We start from the raw sequence: 25,973 nt of genomic DNA on the forward strand, positions 1-25,973 counted from the left end.
TCAGAACTTGAACACCCGTACTTGGTTTACGCCGCAGCCACCGGATTGTTCTCCGGGCCCGACGTTTCCTCCTCGTCCCTGGGCTCTGTGGACCGAACTGCGCATGTGCAGCGCATGGCTCGCACACTCTCGCCTAACGGTCTCCTCCTTTCTCCACGTACGTCTGGCACAGTACCGGCGTCATCCCGCGACACACCCACCATTTGCAGGCGACACAGTACCGTGTCACGACACAGAGTTTGGAAAGCTCTGCTCTAATCCATCAAACTCTGCTCCACTGAACCTGTACTCCATTCTATGCCACTCTCCCCTACAGCAATCTACTTAACTCTGTGCAATTCTACGATATCACTCCACTCTACAACGCTCTACGCAACCCCATGTATGCCACTCCATGACACTTTACTGTACTTTATCCTGTGACACAGTACTCCACTCTACTCCATTCCATATGACACCACTCTATAACAATCTACTCCGCTCTATGCCAATCTACTCTACAACACTCTAATTCATACTATGCAACACTCTCTACACTAATTCACTTTGCTCTACAACACTTCATGATATTCTATGTAACCTTGGGCGTAGTTCGCGGAGTTTTGCTAAGCAGAACTTCGCGAAGTTACAAAAAACTCTGCGAAGTTCCACAAGTAGCGGAGTGCAGTGTGAACTGCAGTTTGTGCTGGTATTCCTGCTGCTTGGGTAGAAACTCTACTCGAGCGGCTTCTCGCGCTCGCGAACTTACCGTTCGCAATCGCGAACTTACCGTTTGCGATCGCGAGCAGGGATAAAACCCTGCTGCACGTAGCGAAGCGGAGTTCCACTCCGCTTTATGGCACTCTGCTCAACTCTGAAACTGTACTCCACTCTATACCACCCAACTCTACGCCCTTCCACTCTGAGAAATAGTAAGAGAGAGAGAGAAGGCAATAAATAAATAAAATGAGACAAACATAATAAAACATATACGCAAGAGAGAGAAGGACAACCAAGGAAATGAGGGGATGAAAGTGAAAAGCGACCTTGGCAAGAAGAGAGGAAGTAGTGGCAGAAGAATATAGGAAAATAAGTAAAACATTGGCAGTGAAACAAAGAAATATAAAAGAACGACAATATAGAAAATACAAAGAGGGGACTACGAATTAAAGAACGAAATAAACAATATTGGAAATAAAGAAAGGGGTGTTAGCAAAAAACAAAGAACCAACCGAAAAACGTGGCTCGTAGAAAGAATTTAAGAACAAGGAGAAATAAACAGAAACGTGTATAGAATACATCTATGTTTAATTGCGTGTGTCTGTGCGTTGTGTCCTAATGTGTAACTTCCACAGATTTTCCGGCGGGGACTTTTTTCAGCGGTTTATTTAACAGTTTATTTACCCATTGTTTGTCTTGGACAGATTATGGGGTTGAAGCGAGGCCTCGACCCCTTGTAATCCGCACACCTGACTGCTCCAGGCTCCCACCACTGGACTTTGTCTCGCCTGCGTGGGTGGTGGACACCGGGCGCGTTATATAGGGACCTCGAGCCGATCATTGGCCAGAGCTGCAGAGGAGCCCTCTCTGTGCCACCCTCACCATGTGGAAGCCCTCGCTGCCCCACCTGTGCCTCGTCCTGGGCCTGTTCCATGTCTGTGGGACATCTCCACCTCAGCCGTAAGTGCGCCCTCCTTCCAGTTCCATCTTAACCGCGGCGCGTCTGTGCGTCTCCTGCCCTAAGCCCCACCCTCCGCATTGCGCAGAACAGGCAGCAGGCCCTACTCACAGGCCAGGCCGTACTCATTAAGGCCTAGACTTGCCTCAGAGCACATGTGTACATCACTCTCCACCCTCCAGCGCATCCAAACTTATCTCCCTGCCTTCCTCAGACTGGTGCTAGGTTGTTTGTAGGGAGGGGAGGGGGCGTGGTGTCAGGAAGTGATGTGGATGGGCAGGGAAGGTGCGGGGCTGATGGGGTGCTAAAAAGAAACGACTGCATCACCTCAAGAAGTACGTCAAACTGGATCACTGGATTTAAGTTGGGGGCGTTGCCGTTTGTCGGACCTTAATGTAAACAGTTCTTTTCGCACCTCTGATGATTGGCGCCCTGGGCCTTGGCCCAGCTAGACCATGTCAAAAGCGCCCCCCCCCCCGGTGAAGGGGCTTAGGGAGAGAAAGTTCATATTTCTGAAGACTTGCAGAAGCGGAGGGCTCCGATGGATTCACCAATATTTTAACTTTCGACCAACTTTGCGCACAAAGGTGGAAGTTTGCTTCCAGTAGACCCGACTGGGAAACCAAAAACAGCTCTGGCAAAGAAATGTTTCAACCAGCCTCCCTCCCTCTCCTTGTGCCAAACCCAACCACCCATCTTCTCTCTCTGCTCCCTCTCACCCCCTCTGATCGCTTTCTCTCTGCCTCCCCATCCTTACCTTTCTTTTCCTCTCTTTCTTGAAGCCTCGGGGGCCAGCACCAACTGGGTGAGACACAGAGGCACAGGGAGGGGCCCTGGGCTTTCAGAGCTCGTCTCCAAAGCCTCCAGCTCACTGGGGAAAGGCTGGTAGCATCAAAGGCCAGGCCGGCCTGCTTGTCTCTCTTCAGTGCCACGTGCAAAGCAGCAAAGGTGCCCTGGGAAATGCAGACGAAGCGCTCTACAGAACCCCAAAAACATAGCCTAATGCTAGACACTGTTTTTCTCAACATCAATGTGAATGTTAGATTCATATAGGATTGTATTGGCAGATATATCTCCTACTTCCCCGACCAGGCACTGAAGCGCGTTGTGAAGAGGAGCACACGGTGAGCACACAGTGAACTGAAAACCGCTGCAGAGAGCAGGTGTCCCCCTCCAGCTCATTGTAGGGGGGCTCTGTGCAAGGGATTGAATTGGAAAGTAGACAGGCAGAAGGGTTTGATTTTGTTCTGCACAGGAGCAGTTTAATGATTAATTTATAGTCATTCTTTGACAAGAGGATAGTCTCATATTTTCCCAGTACTTAACTTATGCCACTAACTACAGACAAAGCCAATAGTCCTGGCTTGTTGTAGGGGTAATGTTACTTGCTGTATTATATATCTGGATATAATGACAGACTATGCAAAATGGCAGTCGGGAGGCACACTATGCTAAGCACAGATTTTCAGCTTCAGTGTTTTAAGCCACACCCTTAATTAACCCTTAATTACATCGGCCACGCCCCTTTGAGTGACCCCTCCAGTTTGTTCATCCCACTTACAACCCTGTGTGCAACAAAAATCCATATGGGTTTTTACAAACTCAGATCTCAGACGCATCTGTATTTGGTGTTTTGGGCAGCGATCGAAGTGCATTGAAAAAAGTGTAGGAACTGATGATGCTGCAAGCAATGGGGGCGGGGTAAGTAAGCAGGGGGGCGGGGTCAAAGGCACAAGTAAAAAAAAAAATATTCAGTTACTTTTTCTGGCCCTTCACTTTCAGGTAACTACATATAAAATAATGCACAGCTTAAATGAAAAAAACAAATGCAAGTTAAGTTAGTCAGTGGGAAATGCCCTATTGTACAGTATGAATCCTCTATTAGCGAATGCACTGCAGAGGTCTGTGTCTGTTCCCAGAGAGCCACAACATTGAATCCTGTTTGGTGCAGTGGAGAATAGTGACTTGTGTATGTTTAGTGCTACGTGTTCTGTCTGCAACAGAAAGCACTGTGAATATGTGTCATTATTTCACACTTCCATTACACACATTGTAAACTAGGCTTCTACAAACTATGCAAAAAGTTTTAAATCAAAAGAGTGCTTCTAAAATATAGATTTTAGTAATTGTCTTTTAAAAGCACACACCACAGCTCAGATTGTAACTTCCTTGCAATACCACTTAAAAAGAATACATCTATGTCATCAGGAAGTATCAAGTGATTCTGATAATTCAAGACAATGAAGGCTTCCAAGCAGCCCTTACATTTGCAGACTCATCATTTGCACACATTTACATTTCTTTCAGTCAAGCAGGCACCCTGGCAAGAAGGCTTGTTTAGCTGTCTGCTCCTCCCCCTCACAACTCAAGAGTCTCACTGCCTTACACTTCAGCTGAAGCATTTCAACTCTCGAAATTAACCTTCCTGGGAAGGTTGTCTTTTCACAAAAAGTAGCGGAACTATTCTTCTTAAATGAAATATGTATGGGCACATCTTGCCCCTCAGAACCCACCCACTTTGACCACTGGTTTTGGGAGATTTGGTGGTGGGGTTGCTCAAACTTCAACAATTCAGGACTCTAAACCCTGCCACGTAAACTTGCCCCACCCCAAAACCATCCTACCCATGTACTCTACATGCCAGCCCTCTTATTATATATCCTCTTATTTCTGCAAGATATCTGCCAGCACTCTAGATTGACAGCCATCTATCCATGTACTATATCTGCTAGCACTTTGGAGTGACAGCAATCTATCACAGTGCTCTATGTCGTCCTCCGGACTGACAGCCATCTATCACAGTGCTCTATTTAATCCTCCGGAGTGACAGCAGTGGCGGCTGGTGACATTTGAAAGTGGTGAAGCGTAAAACAATTGTCCTACTGCACTCGGATTTCTCACCATCTGAAGAAATTACATTGGCCTCCATTCCGGTGTAGAATTCTTTTCAAAGCCCTATCTCTTGCCTTCAAAGCTCTTCATGGGCTGGGGGCACATTACATCTTGAAAAGAATTTTCTACTACATCCCTCGCAGATCGTTTAGATGTGCAAGTGGCCCACGCCTGGAATGACCTCCCTTTATCCCTGAGACAGACCACGACCCTTCTGGAGTTTAGAAAGCAGTTAAAAATGTTGAGGCATATTAACAATGCGGCGATAGGAAATTATCGCAGTGCTTGCGGCCGTTTTCGGACAAAAAGCGGCGATAATTTTATCGCCTTATTAGCAAAGACACGCTATCGCGTGTTTTGCTGATTTTGCTCCCGTTTCCAGCACGCCAAACTTCGCATCGCTAATGTGATGCAAAGTAGGCGTGTCTGTGGAAACAACATGGGTAAATATCGCGAAGGCAGCTTCGCGATATTGACAATGCGGGGAAGCGATTATTTTAATTGCACTAAGTATACTTTAACGCAGGAATTTAACGTCTGTGAAGTTCATGAGTAAGGCATACCTAACATGGGAGGTGGATTCATGTGATACGACCACAGGGTCGTATCATCAAGCATATCGCCGTTTAACATGGAACATCGCTGGAAAACCAGCGATGTTCCATGGAAAAGGGCGATATCGCTGGAATATACATCGCCATGGTGCTGAGCGTTGTTAATACAACACTAGCCTGGCGAAATATTCCAGCGAGAGAAAAAAATGCGGTATACAAGGTCAGCGATAATTATCGCTGCCTGTTGCAAATATGCCCCTTGGATGTTTCAACAATTACCATAACTTATTACCATAACTAATATTTGTCTCTGAGTCTTAGCTCTTTGTCTCTTCTGTCATAGGGCCGGGATACTCTGTTGAGTAGCTGTGCGCTCTATAAATCTTTGATTAATATTAACATTAACATTAACACTGCGGCCAGCGAGCGTAGCGAGGGTGCCCGAACCACCTACGGAAGGTTCGGGGGGTTCAGCCCGAGAAAAATTTGAAAAAGAGTGGGCAAATGGTGCATTTTCAAGCAAATTTGAGAAAGAGGTGACAACCAAGAGACAATGCTCATGATGGTGTGGGGCTCAGATGTATGATGCTAGGTCTGATACTCAGCTTGCTCTGCCTCTTCCGCGTTAAAATGTGTTTGCGTGAATTAATTCAGCAGCTCTGTGTGGATTGCATTCACTGTGGAAATAAATTGCGTGTGAGCAGGTGCAACAAATCGCCGCCTTCAAGGGAGATGGCTGTGGCGAAAAGTGCAGCAATGCCGCATGCACATAGCCCCTTATGTGTGCAGTTTTCATGTGAGTGCTGCATGCACACCTCACCCTATGTTGTCAGTGTTGTGAGGTCTGTAAAAACGACCCAGGTTTTACCGGATACGGATCTTCACCCAGTAAAACTGCAGCTGAAGAGGGCCATGAGCTTTGGGCAGAAGCAAAGCCCTGTGCCCACCTGTCCTCCCCAGCAATGCCCCCTCCTCCTCACATGCCTCTGCAGCCCCAGGTCGCCTAACCAACTCCTCGCCCCCATTCCCCTAACCTGCATCAATTGATTCACTTTTGTAGATGCAGGGGCAGTCTCATTTATCACTTAAAAAGAAAGTAGAGTGTTTAAGTCTGCTTCACAATGCAGAGCAGCTCTTTAATTTTAGCTGGCATGCTGCCATATTCTCTGGGTAGGAAGTGTTAATACCAGCTAAATTTGTGTTTTCATGTCTCTTGACCATGATCTCTGAGCCCTGCCGCCAATTGCATTTGGGTGGGGGCAACCATTATTAAGTGGGTGCCTGGCCACTCAAGCTCCTGTCCCCACCATCCAGGGCTTTTGGGCTCAGAGCAGTTATTGCACAGTTCATAGGGAAGTTTTGTGCACAAATGTTATTCAAGCCAGTAACTGGAGTGCAATTCTCTCAGCCCTGTGACAGCTCCCTCCGCCCCCAGGCCAGCTCAGCTCTCCAAGTGCAGTAAATATAGGAAATCTAGCTGCACAAATCCTTCCCAGGGCCCCTGCACTTCCACCTGTAACTTTATTATTGATTTCACTTTCAAGCGGGAATCCCGTTAGGACTGCACAGCTGCTTTTTATGGAGGCCGAGGCCCTGCTCTATGCCGCCCCTCCTCCCACCGCCTCTCCTGTCTCCATAAATGTACTCATTGACTCCAGACACTTTTTACAGCCCTCTCTCCTTTCCCTCGCCCTCACTCTCCGTCCTTCATTTGTGGTCCTCCTCTCACCTCGCACCTCCCTAAGACAGTTTGCCTACATGTTTTTGTGACAAACTCACTCAAGATCATGGCTTCTTCCTTTCCTTCCATCTCCTTCGTCCACTTTGCTCTGTCCGACTTACCTCGCTTCCAGTCTCTCATTTCCAGAACATTCTCTTCAATCCTCTAGCACAACCATTTCTCTGCATTGTGACTCTCTCACACCATCTCATTTCCTTACTTGCCCACTTTCCTTTCTACTCCTATAAAAATAAATATATGCCCTTTACTTTTCTACACACTTTGAGCTCTTTTGACTCCTTTATATACACTTGAGCACTCTCTCTTACACGTTCTCTAGAACATTTTCCTACCTTCTTGACCCTCTAGTGATCCTTTAAATGACTAACTAAATATATTGTAATAATACCTAGAGGTTTTTCTGCACATTTATTTGTTTTAATTATTTTCACGATTTACAGATGTTTGTGAGCTGATTCAAGTATGCTCAAATAAGTTGATAATTCTGCTAAACAAACTCTTCCTTGAATAACTGGTCCAGCACCATTGTTTCTTTATAATAACAGATACCCAGGTTCAGGGACCATTTGGGAATACCCTATTGTTTATAAAGGTTTTTAATGTCAGCTGCCACACATGCTATGGGACTGCTGTTATGTTACATATGAGGTCTTCTTGAAGAAGTGCATTGGCGGATTTAAGGCTTTGCAGCTCCAATGATACATGATGCCTGGTGCAGTTGAAGGGTTGAGGTGAGAGGGACTGCTTTGTCTTTCCTAATAACGCACCCAGAGATCTCTAGTTCACCAGGTACCTGCCATAGTATCCCAGTCCAGATTTTTGTTATGCGTTCTGGGCTGCATTCTAGGACTTGTAGTCCTGATTTTCTAATAGGCTAAACAGCACTGCAAGTCCCAGAAGGAAAGCATAACCTGAGACCGGATGAGCTAGTCATCTATGGATTCGGGGACCCTGAGAGCTCTGACAGACCAGCCCAGCGAGTGTTGTCTAACTGTGACCCTCAAGGCAAGGGAGGCCCTGGGATATGTCTGCAGGGAGGGCTTGTTTTCGTAGCTGTGCAGTAGGAAGTAAAACCGGGGCACGAGAAGTGAATGGTGAGTGACAGGTACAAGAGTCCCCTGGCAACTGCCAGATCAGTGGTATTTTCTTTCCAAGCTTTATGAAGAATTCCCCAACCCTGCAGTGCAAGAGCTCTGAATGTTAATCCTCTTGGTATGACTGGAGCGGTGCCTCCTGGGCAGGTCTGTATGTGTCAACAACAATTTCTTCAGTCTTAAAAAGAGGAAATACAAGTCTGTATGGGAGTGAGTTTAATCTGTGTCAACTAGTCTAGAGCTCTTGCCCTGAGCTGTGTCACATAGAGCTTGTGCACAGAGCTACATCACATAGACCTTGTGCACTGAGCTACACCACATAGAGCCCATGCACTGAGCTGTGTCACATAGAGCCCATGCACTGAGCTGTGCCACATAGATCCCTTGCATGGTGCTGTGTCACATAGAGCCCATACACTGAGCTGTGTCACATAGAGCCCATACACTGAGCTGTGTCACAGAGAGCCTGTGCACTGAGCTGTGTCACATAGAGCCCATACACTGAGCTGTGTCACATAGAGCCCATACACCGAGTTGTGTCACAATAAGCCCATGCACTGAGCTGTGTCACAAAGAGCCCGTGCACTGAGCTGTGTCACATAGAGCCAGTGCACCGAGCTGTGTCACATAGAGCCTGTGTACTGAGCTATGTCACATAGAGCCCATACACCTATCTGTACCACAAGAGCTTGTGCACTAAATTGTGTAACATAGAGCCCATGCACTGAGCTGTGCCACATAAAGCCTGTGCACTGAGCTGTGTCACATAGAGCCTGTGCACTGAGCTGTGTCACATAAAGCTCATACACCAAGCTGTGTCACATAGAGCCTGTGTACTGAGCTGTGTCACAAAGGACCCTTACACCTATCTGTGCCACAAGAGCCTGTGCACTGAGCTGTGTCACATAGAGCCCGTGCACTGAGCTGTGTCACATAGAGCCCATGCACCAAGCTGTGTCACATACAGCCCGTGCACTGAGCTGTGTCATATAGAGCCCTTACACCTATCTGTGCCACAAGAGCCTGTGCACTGAGTTGTATCACATAGAGCCCGAGCACTGAGCTCTGTCACTTAGAGCCAGTGCACTGAGCTACACTGAGCTATGCCACATAGAGCCAGTGTACTGAGCTGTATCACATAGAGCCCGTACACTGAGCGGTGTCACAAAGAGCCCATGCTCTGCGCTGTGCCACATAGAGCCTGTGCACTGCGCTGTGTCACATAGAACCCATGCTCTGAGCTCTGCCACATAGAGCCCGTACACCGAGCTGTGTCACATATAGCCCATACAACGACAAATGTTACATAGAGCTCATGCTCTGAGCTGTGTCACATAGAGCCAGTGCACTAAGCTGTGTCACATAGAGCCCGTGCACTAAGCTGTGTCATATAGATCTCATGCTCTGAGCTTGGTCACAATATCTCTGGATCTGAATGGGCTGCAAAATGGAATGAGTGGTTCAAGGACAAGGACGGGCTCCCTCAATGGAACCACAATCTATATTGGGAGTTTGAAGACAGGCTGATTCCTGCTCTAGATGTTTTGTGATTTGCTTGACTCTGCTCCCGCTGCCTGGGAGACAAGGCACAGTGCAAGATTGAGTGGTCCCTGCTCCTCCCAAAGGAATGGGTGGCTGGTCTCTTCCACCCACCAGGCATCAATGAAGGATCTAGCAAGAGGATGTGTAGGTGGTATACAAAACATGGACAGCTTTCCCAAAATAAAGTCACCATGTTGTGTAACAGCCACCCAGAGTCCAAAAGGACTCACTAAACTCCACCATGTACAGGTGATGGTCTTTGTCACACAACCACAAGTGTGATTGTGTCATTCCTTCCAAAACACATTTCCTGGTGCTAATTTGTATCACACAGCATTACATATTCACAAGTGATAGTGTTGCTCCTTGAAAAAGACATCCACTGGAGAGAATGTGTGTCACACACCATCACATATTCACAAGTGATAGTGTGGTACCTGTCAACAGAAGTTTGCTGGAGAGAATGTGTGTCAAACAGCATCACATATTTGCAAGTGATAGGCAGAGTGGTACCTGGTAAGAGACATTTACTGGAGATAATGAGTGTCACACAGCATCACACATTCACAAGTGATAGATAGTTTGGTTCCTGGCAACAGAAGTTTAGTGAAGATAATGTGTGTCACACAACATCACACACTCACACTTTATAGTGCATTTCTTGGAAACAGACATTTACTGGGGATAGTGTGTCACACCGCATCACATATTCACAAGTGATAGATTGTGTGGTTCCTGGCAACATATGTTTACTGGAGATAATAGGTGTCACACAACGTTACATATTCACAAGTGATAGTGCGGTACCTGGCAACAGACGTTTGCTGGAGATAATGTGTGTCAAACAGCATCACATATTCACAAGTGATAGATAGTGTGGTTCTTGGCAACGGACATTTAGTGAAGATAATGCATGTCACACGGAATTATATATGCACTCGGGATAGTAAGGCAAACACCACTACACAAATGCAGTCTATAAAAGGAACACAACGAATCACATATTCATGTTATAGTGAAGAAAACAGAATCACATATTTATGCCATCACCAATTTGAACATATTGAGTCTCATTTAAATTTCGCTGGGTATCCTGCCAGGTCAGGTCAGCAAAGGCTGGGACCTCTGCTGCCCTGGTGGACACTGCCCTCCTGCTTTCAAGTCCCCCAGCTACACAATGGGGATACTTGTGCTTTCAGTGGTGAGGACCATGCAGCACCACGGAAGGCACTGACCCTTTGCCAAGTGGGTGCCATGTTTGATGGTCCTGCTCTGCAGAACAAAGTGAAGATGGTCTTGCAGAGATGAGAGTTGAGCTTTCTTGCTTAACATGGGTTCCATTGTAGGATTTCTTTAAACCAGGCTGCCTCATCTTTGCATATCAGTTACATGCATGTTGATTGCCTCTCCCTACATAAGGCGAGACACTGCCTTTGTGATGTGTCAATCCTGCTGTGGAGGGATTGTTGGGTCAAGGTTTCCCCCGGTATGGTAGGAGGCCGAGACAGAGGCACTGTGAGTTTGACAAAACTCTGCATCAACCGGTTTACTGTGTATGCCCCACTCCGCCAACCTCTCAATGGCTTCCATGTGTTTTAGGTAGAAAACAAATCTGAGATTGCTTCTTTCTTTTTAAAAGATCACCTGTACTCATTGCTCCTCCATGAGAGTCCTCATGTGAGACCTCTCTGCAGCCTCTCCCAGTCTGGCCTTCCTCTCCTATCTCACACCAACTGCCCACACAGGGCATATCATCCCCAGCCTCAGCCCACCTGACCACAGGTTTGGCCAAAGCCACTGTGAAGCAACATTTGCTTTGGCTGAGAGTGGAGGATACAGATTTTGCATGAGAGCAGAGGACTCTGCACTCCCCTTACCTCCTGCTGCAAATGTTAGTCATAGTTCAAGCTCAGGCTGGTGGCTGGAAACCACGGGGTGGCACTAGTGAGGGGGAGGGTGAGGTGAGGCTACGTTTTTGGGGGCCAAGGGGCTTTAGGGACACAGTGGGCTCAGCACAAAGCGAGTTCAGCTAAACTAAAGACCTAACTTATAAGGACATTTGTTCACAAGCTCATAGGGCTGCAGCGGGGTCACTCACAAGTCTCCTGAAGCGCTTCATTCATCTCAATCCATATTTGGCTTTCGATGTAGACCACCTTGACCAAGCTGTAGTTAATTCGCATATCTTCATTCTTAGCCTCCTGGGTGGCGTCTCCAGCAGGAAGGGGCTGAGCCGAAAAGTAGGATCCCTTCCTGGTAATGTCACAGCGGTAGAGTAAAATCGTCAGCATTGCCTGGCATAGTGCTTATCCTCCAGGCAGTACTCAACAGAAATGATCATCCTCTTTCTTCACTGTCTGTAATGAGAAAACTTTAGTTCAATCAAGATTCCTTATTTTGTTTCAAAACTTAGCCCTGGCAAACATACACAATACAACTTCATTACCGATGTTACTCTCAACTAACAAGAATATCCCTCATGTTAAAATCTTATCTCTGCAATCATTTTTAAATTCTTCCCAGGTCTTAATGGATAAAACATATTGTGTATTAAAAGGTGCAATGTCCAGAAAAGTGTTTTTAGAGACAAATAGCCAGTAAATAATAACTATAAAAACATGTGTACATGATGCATAACAACTTAAAGTTGTTTCCTCAGAACAGCCCATGCACTAAAACTTTTTAAATTTACAATATTTTCAAACAATTCTCCCACGTAATCCAGATGTTAAACAAGAACCAGCTCACAGAAAAGAGAAAGCAGACCAGATGTATCAGTCGTCAATATTCTCTTCGCCTCTCTAAAGCGTAGTACCCCCAAGGACAAACAGATTGGGTGCAGCCATTTCCTGTGCACACCATGATATTCAGGACATACAAACATCACATGATCAAGGGTCTTAGGATTCATGCGACAAGCTGGGCAAGAATCAGACAAGGAGTTATTGTTCCAATTTTTACTGAACGATCGAAGGGTCAAACAACCTATTCTAAATCTGATAAACAAGCTCTTGGCCGGCGGTGGTCCAAGGTCCATATAGTTTTCAAAAGCTGGAATGGGTTTAAATACCAAGAACTTCTTGGTAAGGTAGTCCAGAGAGCCCCAACTTATTTCTTGCCACACTAGGTACCAATATGTGAATTTCAAAATCTGTGTAACTGCCCTACAAAGTAATTCAGATTAATCCCACATTCTGATCAAACCCCATTTTTTGCAACAGTCAAGTACAAAGCAAACCTTAACCAAGGGATCTCCATGGCATGATCCACATTTTTACATCACTCAAGGAATCTCTATAATTGCCTAACTCAGGAGAAGTCCAGATACAAATCCAGAACAGCAGTGGTTTTAAGCATGCCTGATCAGATACTCTTTTCATCCCCTTATCAAAACAGAGTGGAACCAGGGGCTATTTGCGGGGACCGAGAGCAATGCTATGACAAAATGAATTCTCCGTCACTGCGAGCATCGTGGTATTAGTGTAACCCCAAACTTTAGCGCCATACGGTGTGGCGCTTCGGGCCTTCGTTTGATAGGCTTCCAAGGCCGGGGAGATAGGAAGCGAATATGTGTTCTTCTAAAAGCGTAGCATGGCCTTAGATCTATGTGATATCGTGAGGGCTCCTTTATTTATTTGGTGGACCCACCTAAATTTGTCTGACAGGGTCACCCCCAAATAATTAATGCTAAAAACCATCCCAAACGGTCATCCCTCATAAACTGGACAGCTTTCTGACATTCTTGCTAAAGACTATGAATTTTCAGCATTTAATTCTAAACTGCTGTGGCCACCGAACTCCCAAAATTATTTAGCAGATTCTGTAACTCCATCGGAGAGAGACTTAGAAATTAATAATGAATCATCTGCAAACAAAAGTATGGGTGTTTTAGCCCCGTTAAGAGTGGGGGCATAATTTACACACTTTGTCAGTTCCCCAGCCACATCATTTATATATAGAGTGAACAAGGTGGGAGTCAAAACACAGCCCTGTCGAACCCCTCTTGTGATTGGGATGCACTTTGTCAACTTACCTTTATCACCCCACCTGACCAGTGCATAGTTTTTTTCATGCAACCTAATTCAACTAACCCGCCTGGAACTCCTGTGTCTGCTCGTACTCTCCATAGGATCTCCCTGGGTATCAGATCAAATACAGCAGATCGACAAATGCCATGTAAATTTCTTGTTGCCGAACAGGATGTATTTTCAATAATGGAGGGCAAATTTAAAAACCTGATCTAAAGGGCTAACTTTAGCATGAAATCCTGCCTGAAGGGGAGTTAAAATCCTCTGATCTTCCATCCACTGCTGCAATCTATTTAAGACCTTCCTGGCAAATATTGTTTGAAGATTATCTACTAGGCTGAAACACCTAAAATTTGACAGACAGTTAGCATCTCCTTTTCCAAATATCAGGATTATTTCCATCCCCTTCCAGGTGTCTGGGATCTCTCCAGCCCTTGCTACTACATTAGAGAAGATGTTCCTGTAACTAGACCATAGCCCAGGTTCTGAACTTTAGTGATCTAATTGTGTATTTGATTATATGGCACCACAACACGCAACATCCACTTGCAAGATGGACACCCAAGAACAGGAGGACTAGCAAGAAGGATGGAAGGTGGAGAAGAGACAAAAGTAAGAAGGGTAAAGGCTTGGGAAGTTCATCTTAATGTCTTCCTCGTACATTGATCTCACACATCTATCCTTTTGAGGCAGAAAGGAGGAGTATTATTGAGTTATGAAATGCTATGAACTACAAATGGCACACATGCACGCAAGATCTTCATGATGACCACTGACTGTGAGCCCACCAGTTTTATCCCTGTATCTCTTGCCTCTTGTGTTAAAAATTACTATCAAAGCAGCCACTGCTTTTAAGAATCGGAATTTTGATTTTGGGGAATTGTCAATTGTTTTTAAACCTACACCAGTGATCTGCGCCAGTTGACTACATTGTTTATTAATGAGCGAGAGGAAATATGCAGATTTATGCAAACATACCTTTTAATCCAATGGGAAAGTATTTTACTCCACAGACGAATCAGAAACCCTTCACCTATGCCCCAACCCATTTTAGATTGTCCCATTTCCCTTTCCCCCAGCCCCCTGGACCCACCCTGGTTATGAATTTCCTACCATGTCTGGCAGAAATCTATCTACCATTTCTGTTGTGTGAATGAATCTCAAAAAAGTTTGGGAATACCCACAAGCTCTTGAATTAAGGGATGTTCCCAACGTTTTCATTGATTTACGAATGCTTATGTGAGTATCTTGCACTTGCCAAACGAGACAGTTGCATGTTTAAGTAGAAGATACACCAGCAAATGGCTTTGTGAATTGAATTCAATGAGTGTGAGGTATACATTGAAATTTGCATAATGGAAAGTGAAATAGATAATGTAGTGAAAGTGCCCTGCTTCATCTAAACTGACTTTAAGAAGAGATAGTTACTTCAAATTCAATGGCCAGTGGTTGGTCACATTTCCAGGGTAAATGTAGCCAATGGCCACTGGATTTGCTGACTCCCATAAAGTAGAAGCTAGGAAGGTGTGAGACATAGGTTCATCTACTTGTCGTTTGGAACACATTATATGGTATATCCTACCTCAGGGCATAGAGCATCGCCTACCGACAAGGTTGGCCTGGAGGTCCCAAGGTTAATATCCATGGAAAAGTAAGAGTACCCTAGTAGGATGGAATCCAGTCCAACGAGAAAGGTTTGCCAACCTATTAGTTTTTGCCTAAGCATTGTTATCCCAATATTTGATCCAAGTGCTGTAAATGACAGGGGTTACTATTATCTAATTTTAGGGAATTCAGTGTATTGACCAGGGAGAGGTTAATGGCATAGAAGGCCTTGGCAGGCTTTAGACTCATGACCTGCAGCTCATAGCAGTGATTGATTAACTTATTCAGTTAACTTGTCAAGTGTAGTTATGGTTTTCATATCTGTTGTTTTTACTGCAAACACCCACACCCACCCACCCACACACACACACACACACACACACACACCCACACACACCCACACACACACACGCACACACCCACACATGCACACACACACACACACTAATTTGCATCAATTTGAAGCACATATGTTATAAAAAATAACAAATAATAGTAATATGTGTCGTACATAATAATGCATATATTATTTGTAATACTAAGATATTTCTACTTCTACTATTAATGTTAACATTAGTGAGGTTTACAGTTATTATAATAATATTATTGATGGTCATTTTAATGTTGCCTCCCTGGCATTCCCTTCAGGCATTACATGCTGCTCGTCCCCACCGTGCTCCATGGCACACACACAGAGAAGGCATGCGTGGTCCTCACTCACCTGAACGAGTCGCTCACGCTGAGCATCACTCTGGAGCACCCGACGCAGAATGTCAGCCTTGCGCATGACTTTGAGACAGAGAAAGACTTAGAGCACTGCTGGGATCTGAAGGTATGTGTGAGCCAGCAGGGTATTTGGGAACCCCTTGTCATAGACTAGAGTGGAGAACGAAAGTTGAGTTACTCCCTTACAATCCATATGCCTTGACCCCCTGGTTTGGCCTTGAACATTGGATTAAACGCCCTTCATAAAGAGGTGCTCATGGTAATGATCTAAGTCACAATATATGACATGTCTCAGATGACAAACATGGCCCCACCACTACTATCTAAAGAAACCCGAGAGTTGTACTAGTTCCTCAATACACTCATCAGGCCTTGGCCCTTACCAAGACCATCCTCTCTGGGTTGCCCCCCCTCATGCCCTTTGAACTGAACAGGGATGTAACATCTGCTCACACCTGATCCACAGTCTTCTGTCTCCTTAGCCTCCTCGCGAGGACTCTTCACATTGGATGAAGGTCCTTCAGTCTGCAGCTAGTGCCACATGTTACACCCTCCTAAATCTACCACACTTGTTCAGTGATATTCCAGCCCTCAAAGGCAATCCTCTCCATTTGAACCCAGTTCCCCCTTCCTGGTCCACTGCTTCTCATCCTTTTGTATTCTACCAGCCTCATTTTCGCCATCTCTGGTGCATTAGCCAACATGGTCCCGAAAAGAGTATAATTTAGGAATGCCATCACCTCTTTAAATGCTGTAAAAATGTCACCGTGCTCACACTGTATGCAAAGACACTGAAGATCTCTTTCACATTCTTTTTAGCTTAATCCATGGCTGCTCGCTTGAATTACTATCTCTAAACATGTCTCAGAAGTAGGCGAATCTGTTACCATGGTCTATTGAACACCCATCTGCTCCAAAGCTACCTCTGCTGTTTTATTCGGGGCACACCCAATCCATGCAGTAGATTATGTTGTCTCAATGAATTAAGTGCAGGTGCAGGATTTCAATCTTTGATCCCTAATAACCTTGATAACCAAAGACACTGAGTTTATACAGCAATGAACGGCCAGAGTTGTCAACATGTTGGACAAAATGATGCAAGAAACACTATAATGTAGAGAAAGGGTCTGAGGGAATGTTTAAAGACCTGGTGTGGATATATACCCCATTCACATGCTAAATACAAACCACAATATCCACGGGTCTATTCATACAAACCACTGAATTAATGTGTGTTGGAGCCTGCATAGGACCTAAAGACACCACAACCTATACACCTCTTTACAGGCTATAAAGAAATATCTTTTAAAAAGGACGGATTCCCATCACTCACCATTGGTGACATGCTTCATCATCTGGGTCTCCCCCTAGTAACACGCTAGTGTCACTAAGGGCTGCAACCCTTTCAGAAGCAAAGGGGAGCTCATGGATGTTTTTATGCTGTTCAGAATTTGGCGGTATAACACGCTATGTACGATCCTACAGATGTGAGCAAACAGTTTGTGTAGGAGTGATGAGTGCAGTGCAAGGTAGTGAAAAGTAGTGAGTTAAAATTGAACAGTGAGAGAGAAAAACTTTAATTGATATCTCTCATTGCTCAAACTTAAAATCAGTGCAATGATAGTTTACAACAAATAACTGTCTATGAGTAGAAACTAGGGGTCAACATGTTTCAGCCAGAAAGGATATATTCATCCTAGGCCTTCTTCAGGACCACATAAATATTGTTACTGCATTAGTGAAAAACCAATATAAATATGAAATGGTTGGCAACATATATAACCTACTGTTTTCAAGGATTTACGAGTTCTCTGCAAATGATGGATTGCTGTTAGCATCTGAAAATAATAAAAGTACGGTCCACATGTAAGGATTGTCACAACTTCAATGGGACTCATGAGCTCAAGACATCAGATCGGTACATAGTGACCCAATTAATCGTCATCTCTGTTCTTTTTTATCTTATAATTACGTCTTTTCATTCTTACTCGTATTGCAGAGAAAAAGACCTCACCTCGACTGGCAACGGCTCAGGAAAAGGAGGCACCGCTCTGTGAGAAAACATAGGAAAGAATAGGACATGTTCATGATAACCTTGTTATCTCTTACCCTCATTTGTCTACTGTTAAAAAGGAGCACCACGCACACACACGACACATGGGACCATGACTGTAAAAATGCAAACTAATACTCTGGGAGTGGTTCTATCTATAATGCTGTGGACCTTGGAGAGATATCTGCACAGGTAATCTCCAATGCTCATCTACACTTTGTTTAACAAGGAGACCCAGTTTGAATCCTCTCCTTTCCTTCCTGTTGATGTAATACTCCGGTAAACGGCCATGATGCTAAAAGCCTCCTACTGCTTATTCACGTGCCCGATTACCCGTTTTACAACTGCCGTGTTTAACACGTGCATACCGGCATAATATAGCACACTCGTCAGCGGTGGCTCGGCGAGAAGACCAATAGGCTCGAGCACTCTCCCGCACACAACCAATCTGGCAGTAAGTGTCCTAGACATCCCAAACCTGTAACAACTAGTCATCAGACACCTTACTGAATACCCAGATAAGGACTTCTCAGCAATTAGAGCCCACATCCAAGACCAAGCCAAGATTCTAAAAAAGTAATAATAAGCTGGCGGAGGCACCTATAGCTATGACTCACCAGAACAAACCGTACTATTATGAGGAAACGAACTCTAAGAATCGGAATTAACCATGCTTACGTGAAAATAACCAACGGGAATATACCCCGCACGCAGACGCACAAAACATATAGCGTGCACAACAATTGCCACTCACCTGTCCGGCGGTACCTCTGGCGGTTCATTAAGCCATGTGGGGAGGTACCGAACTCAGGGTGACTCCATTTTTAAAAAGGTGATCTCAGAATGTCACGCCCAGAGTATTGGGCAGGGCGAATCATGTGACTTGCTCGAGACTGTCGTGCTAAGGATAAAAAACGGAGTCACCCTACGTTCGGTACCTCCCCACACGGCTTAATGAACTGCCAGAGGTACCGACGGACAGGTGAGGGGCAATTGTTGCGCGCACTATATGTTTTGAGCGTCTGCGTGCGGATTATTCCCATTGGTTATTTTCGCATAAGCATGGTTAATTCCGATTCTGAGAGTTTGTTTCCTCGTAATAGTACGGTTTGTTCTGGTGAGCCATAGCTATAGGTGCCTCCGCCAGCTTATTATTATTTTTTAAAATCTTGGGTGGTCTGGGATTTGGGCTCCAATTGCTGAGATGTCCTTATCAGGATATACAGTAAGGTGTCTGATGACTAGCTGTTACAGGTTTGGGATTTCTAGGACACTTACTGCCAGATTGGTTGTGTGCGGGAGAGTGCTGGAGCCTATTGGTCTTCTCGCCGAGCCACCGCTGACGAGTGTGCTATATTATGCCGGTATGCACGTGTTAAACACTGCAGTTGTAAAACGGGTAATCGGGCACGTGAATAAGCAGTAGGAGGCTTTTAGCATCATGGCCGTTTACCGGAGTATTACATCAACAGGAAGGAAAGGAGAGCATTCAAACTGGGTCTCCTTGTTAAACAAAGTGTAGATGAGCATTGGAGATTACCTGTGCAGATATCTCTCCAAGTTCCACAGCATTATAGATAGGACCACTCTCAGAGTATTAGTTAGCATTTTTACAGTCACAAATGAGGGTAAGAGATAACAAGGTTATCATGAACATGTCCTGTTCTTTCCTATGTTTTCTCACAGAGCGGTGCCTCCTTTTCCTGAGCCTTTGCCAGGTCTTTTTCTCATGCAATACGGGAAAGCATGAAAACAAGTAATTATAAAATAAAAATAACTTAGATGAAGATTAAACAGGTCACTATGCATCGATCTGATGTGTTGAGCTCATGAGTCCCATTGAAGTTGTGACAATCCTTACATGTGAACCGTTCTTTTATTCTTTTCAGATGCTAACAGCAATCAGTTATTTGCAGAGAACTCGTATATCCCTGAAAACAGGTGACTAGGTTATATCTGTTGCAGACCATTTCTTATTTATATTGGTTTTTTGCTAATGCAGTAGCAATATTTATGTGGTCCTGAAGAAAGTCTTGGATGAATATATCCTTTCTGGCTGAAACATGTTGACCCCTAGTTTCTACTCATAGACAGTTATTTGTTGAAAACTGTCATTGCACTGTTTTTAAGTTGGAGCAATGAGAGATCCAATTAAAGTTTTTCTCTCTCACTGTTCAATTGTAACTCACTACTTTTCACTAGCTTGCACTGCACTCATCACTCCTACACAAACTGTTTGCTCACATCTGTAGGATCGCACAGAGCGTGTTATACCGCCAAATTCTGAACAGCATAAAAACAATTGTGAGCTCCCCTTTCCTTCTGAAAGGGTTGCAGCCCTTAGTGACACTAGCGTGTTACTAGGAGGAGACCCAGACGATGAAGCATGTCACCAATGGTGAGTGATGGGAATCCGTCCTTTTTAAAGATATTTCTTTATAGCCTCTAAAGAGGTGTATACGTTGCGGTGTCTTTAGGTCCTATGTAGGCTCCAACACACATTAATTCAGAGGGTTGTATGAATAGACCCGTGGATATTGTGATTTATATGGACAAAATGATGCGCCAAGAAAAGGCCAATTAGTAGACATAATGCAGCACAATCTGTGAGTGTACTATTTCTTCATTTTGTCATTTCAATACCTATTTATATTGTGTGGGCAAAGACACACCTCGTTAGTGCCGGTGTAAGACCTGAATGGAGCAAACAGAAACTTAAAAGTCAAGAGATAACGTTTATAAAGGGTCTGCTATTGCCATTGTTTTTTAAATGTAATTTTTCAACCACTTGAGCTAGAAAGAAATTTTGCTATAGCACATGGTTCCCCAAAGTCAGTCCTGGAGGGCCAGATCCATGCCAGATTTTTAGCATATCGCAATTTAGATAAAAGTAGCTATCTCAAAAATCAGGCATGTATCCTAACCCACCAGGGCTGACTTTGGGGAGCCCTGTTATAGCAGATCAAACACTCAAACATTCAAAATATTAATAGCATAAATCAAAGGGGCCAAACAAAAACCTCATTTTTTAGCTTGTGAAATATCACTGTAGTGGGACTGCTCATGCACTACAAACTGGAACTCACCGCCTCACCTATCTTTTCAGTGCAGACATCTCGGCCACAGTATATGAGAGAAACACACTTTTAAGCCTAAACCTTGGTAGTAACTATGGAAGGAACAAGGGGAAGTGGCTGGAAAATGGGAAATACTTACTACTTACCACTACTGATTACTACAACATGGGAGAGGTTTAGGGAAACATAACACGGAGTTTAGGGAGGGAGATACTACTACAAACACACACCCACAAATTACATATTACATTTCTAAAATATATACCTATATTTACATATAGGCACGGAGGGGCCGGTTCACAGAACTAATCTGAGAGGAAATCCTAAACGTACTACTTTTGGTATTCACAGAAGTCATTTAGTAGTAGTAAAGTTAGGATTTTGTCTTAAGTTTGACTTAAAACAGACTTAAGACAGACTTAAGACAGACTTAAGACTAAATCCTAGCTTTACTACTACTAAATGCCTTCTGTGAATACCAAAAGTAGTAAGTTTAGGATTTTGTCTCAGATTAGTTCTGTGAACCGGGCCCACAGACACATGCATGCATCTGTACATATATAGAGAGATATTAGAACTAGAACTATTTTAATAAAATATTACAGCACATTTATATGTGCATTAAATAATTAATTTAAATATATACATATTTAACTTAATGAGTTTGTGTAACATTTTATTTTATTAGTTCTATGCTTGTGTTATATCCTGTTCTTGTTAATAATATGTATTTTCACCACATGCTCAGCCAGTGGAATGTTTAATTGATGATGTGTTTCAGAATTTTGGGCGCCTGGAGGTAGAGTTACAGTTGAGATGGGGCTGAGAAGCGTGCTGGCTGCTCCTGGTGGGGCTGATCTACAGGAAATATAACTTACTACAATAAATCCTCCTGAATTACTACAACCAGCTTGGACCCCGTTACTACATTTTTTTATGGCGACGAGTTGGAGACGTTTCCACACTCTACAGTTGTTCAAAGAAGTTGACATGTTGGGAAAAAGCTACAAGCTGTTCAAGCACTCGCAACTCACGAAGAAAAACCCAACAAGTCTGTGCCACAAGAGGACATACACACAACACTGGGGGCCCGATTCACAGAACTAACTTAAGACAAAATCCTAAACTTACTACTTTTGGTATTCACAGAAGTTAGGATTTAGTCTTAAGTTTGTCTTAAGACAAACTTAAGACAGACTTAAGACAGACTTAAGACAAACTTAAGACAGACTTAAGAAAGACTTAAGACAGACTTAAGACAAACTTAAGACAGACTTAAGACAGACTTAAGTTAGGATTTTGCCTTAAGTTTGCCTTAAGTCTGTCTTAAGTCTGTCTTAAGTTTGTCTTAAGTTTGTCTTAAGTCTGTCTTAAGTTTGTCTTAAGTCTGTCTTAAGTCTGTCTTAAGTCTGTTTTAAGTTTGTCTTAAGACAAACTTAAGACCAAATCCTAACTTCTGTGAATACCAAAAGTAGTAAGTTTAGGATTTTGTCTTAAGTTAGTTCTGTGAATCGGCCCCAAGTTGTCTTGCAAGAGGATGTACTGAAACCTAAAATTCTACAAAAGTAACGTAAGAAACTGGAACAGCACGCCTTGAAGCCCCACCAGTGTCCATTGCATCGGACAACCCCAGCCCTACCGTGTGTGTTCCAGCAACAACAATCTCTGAGATCTACAAAGACTGGTTGTCTGAAAACTACAACCCGTATTCAGTTAAGCAATATTTATGCTTACATTCGAAGTTCTCCTTCATTGTCATTGCCACTGCCCTGGATCGGGATGTTTCTACAAACTACGAGGTGTGTTTTTGATCTGTGACTAGTTGGAATTAGTCACTGTGTGCGGACATCCAAAGGGCTACACAGGATCAACATGGCATAGTACTAGTTTACATTATGTCTATCTTTTTACAAGTGTCTGAGAGCGGCAGTTATTCAGTAAGCTGTTTTGAACTTTAACTGTAGTGCACTTGAAGGTTTTAACCCTACACTTTGCTAACGCAGTGTTTGCATTTGTTTTCAACTGCAAGTTAATTGTGGCATATGATGCTCGTTGGTGCCTTTATGAGTGTGTTTTACATCTACAAGGGGCCAGATTTGGTGAGAAGTTTTCTGTTTTTCATTTGTTTTTTCCCTCGCTTACAATTTAATAATTGGGTTAGATAAACTGCCACTCTTCAGTTTGAAGGACGTCTGAAAACATGCCGCCATCTTCTGTTTGGACGAACAAAGCAAACACAAAGAGATGATGGACGGAGTGATGAAACTTTTCAAACACTCACTGCCAGTCACAGATCTGGGTTGGATCCATCATCATTCTTTAGCTCACTTTGCCACCCCAGTTCAGTCACAGCTATATGCAAATCAGTCTTGACCCTATGCCTCAAGGGAACAGTCCAGCCCGAACTGCCAAGCCATGTCTTCCGTGGACCGGAAACAAGCTTCCTGGGACCGGTTTCGGGCTAACAGCTCTCATCAGCCAGGCTAGCTTGAATCCAGTGGCAAAGTGAGCAAGGGACCCACGTCTGGGCATACCCTGCCAACTTAGGGCAAACATAGCAAACACAAGAAGATGATGCACGGCGTGCTGAAACTTTACAAACACTCACCCCTAGTCACAGATCTGGGATGAATTGTTCTTTCTGCATTTGTCACCCCGAGTGGGATGGGTATGCCAAGATGTGGGTCTCGTGCTCTCCATGTCACTGGAGTCAAGCTATCCTGGCTGATGAGGGCTGAAAGCCCGAAACCGGTCCTAGGATGCTTGTTTCCAGTCCAGGGAGGGCCTGGCCTGGCAGTTCAGGCTGGACTGATCCCATTGGGTGCAGGGTCAAGACCGATTTGCGTACGGCTGGATTCAAACTGGAATGGCATGGTGAGCAAAAAAACGATGGATTTAGGCCCAGATCTCTGTACTGGGGTGAATGTATGACATTGTTCTGAATTCGGTACATCAATTGTTCTTTTTGCATTTGTCACCCCGAGTAGGACAGGAACGCTGAGACGTAGGTTCTGTACTCTCCATGCCACTGAAGTCAAGCCATCCTGGCTGATGAGGGCTGAAAGCCCGAAACCGGTCCTAGGATGCTTGTTTCTAGTCCAGGGAGGGCCTGGCCTGGCAGTTCAGGCTGGACTGATCCCATTGGGCGCAGGGTCAAGACTGATTTGTATACGACTGGGTCCAAACTGGAATGGCATGGTGAGCAAAATAAACCTGGTTTAGGCCCAGATCTCTGTACTGGGGTGAATGTATGACATTGTTCTGCATTCTGTACATCAATTTTTCTTTTTCCGTTTGTCACCCTGAGTGGGACGGGTATGCCTAGACGTGGGTCCAGTGCTCTCCCTCCCACTGGAGTCAAGCTATCCTGGCTGATGAGGGCTGAAAGCTCGAAACCGTTCCTAGAATACTTGTTTCCAGTCCAGGGAGGACCTGGCCTGGCAGTTCAGGTTAGACTGTTCCCATTGGGGCAGGGTCAAGACTGATTTGCATACGGCTGGGTCCAAACTGGAATGGCATTTTGAGCAAAAAAACAATGGATTTAGGCCCAGATCTCTGTCCTGGGATGAATGTATGACATTGTTCTGCATTCTGTCCATCAATTGTTCTTTTTGCATTTGTCAACCTGAGTGGGACGGGTAAGCCTAGATGTGGGTCCCGTGCTCTCCATGCCACTGGAGTCAAGCTATCCTGGCTGATGTGGGCTGAAAGCCCGAAACCGGTCCTAGAATGCTTGTTTCCAGTCCAGGGAGGACCTGGCCTGACAGTTCGAGCTGGACTGTTCCCAATCAGCGTAGGGTCAAGACTGATTTGCATACGGCTGGGTCCAAACTGGAATGGTATGGTGAGCAAAAAACGATGGCTTCAGGCCCAGATCTCTGTACTGGGGTGAAGGTATGAGATTAATCTGCATTCTGTCCATCAATTGTTCTTTTTGCAATCTTCTGTTTGGAGGCATCAGTGCAAGCCTGGAGCCACGTATTCTCAAGGAGTTTCCAACACTTGTGTCCTTTTTCTGCCAACCACGCTGTCGATAAAGTTTTCTGTTTTTTTCTACAAAACCAGCGATGACTCTGGCACTTTACGTCCAATTCGAGATTTTATTCTGCATGATTTGAGCGTGATTCCTGTCCATTTTCTGCAAACCACGCTGCTTGAGTATTTACTCATACCCTAATTATGCTTCTACACACTTGTGTTTAAAAGGTATATTTTAAGTCTTCTGACGTTCCAATTGGGTATTCCAGCACCCTGCTTTACTGGTATAGTATTCATTTGTAGTCTGCCATGTATCTTACTCACCTGGAATTGCAGTGGTCAAGTTTGTTTTTATCAAACAGTGCTAGTTTCTTTCAAATTACAGTTTTAACTACTTGTTTCCACTTGTGTATTTCTGCTTTTAAAATGGAGCTTCGGTTGAGAAGTCGCTCACCGGCTTGAGACTGGTTATAGGTTTTACATTTGTTAAAATTTTCTATCCTCCCTTTCGTTTTAGGGTAGGTCAGGTTTCAATCCCTTGTTCTTGTACTTGGGTTGTTTGGGTTTTAGTCCTATTACTACAATGCACTTTTCAGTCCCTTGTTCTCGTACTTGGGTTGCTTGGGTTTCAGTCCCATTATTATGTTACATGTTTCAGTCCCTTGTTCTCATTCTTGGGTTGTTTGGGTTTTGGTCCCGTTACTACAATGCACGTTTCAGTCCCTTGTTCTCGTAAATGGGTTGTTTGGGTTTTAGTTCCATTGTTACACTTCACGTCATGTGTCTTTTACATTTTGGAGTTTCACAAGGGCTATCTTTTCAAGGGCTTGTGTCCCATTAATTTTAGTTTCGACCCTTTTCCTCGTGGTAGGGGTTAGTTATGGGTTTTAGTCCTTACATTTTCACATTTGTGTTGGTTCCGTTTTTACCCTTACTGTCATAGGTTTTATTCCCATTCGTGTTATCATCTCTACGTTATACTTACTTTACATCATTTTCAATTTTTCAACAAAATGTTTTGTTCTT

General features: G+C 44.3%; 1 protein-coding gene across 1 annotated transcript in view; it reads left to right on the forward strand.

Annotated features, from left to right (window-relative positions):
• The first annotated feature begins 1,506 nt into the window (after positions 1-1,506).
• LOC146812899 (alpha-2-macroglobulin-like) overlaps positions 1,507-25,973 on the forward strand; it is a 225,325-nt gene continuing 200,858 nt past the window's right edge. Inside the window, exons 1-2 of the mRNA XM_085619970.1 lie at positions 1,507-1,659; positions 15,762-15,945. Coding sequence (XP_085476096.1) covers positions 1,583-1,659; positions 15,762-15,945 — 261 coding nt within the window. The 5' untranslated portion in view covers positions 1,507-1,582. The remainder of the gene's footprint in view (positions 1,660-15,761; positions 15,946-25,973) is intronic.

The sequence above is a fragment of the Triturus cristatus genome, chromosome 7, assembly GCF_964204655.1.
Source record: "Triturus cristatus chromosome 7, aTriCri1.1, whole genome shotgun sequence".
NCBI classification, from domain to species: Eukaryota; Metazoa; Chordata; class Amphibia; order Caudata; family Salamandridae; genus Triturus; species Triturus cristatus.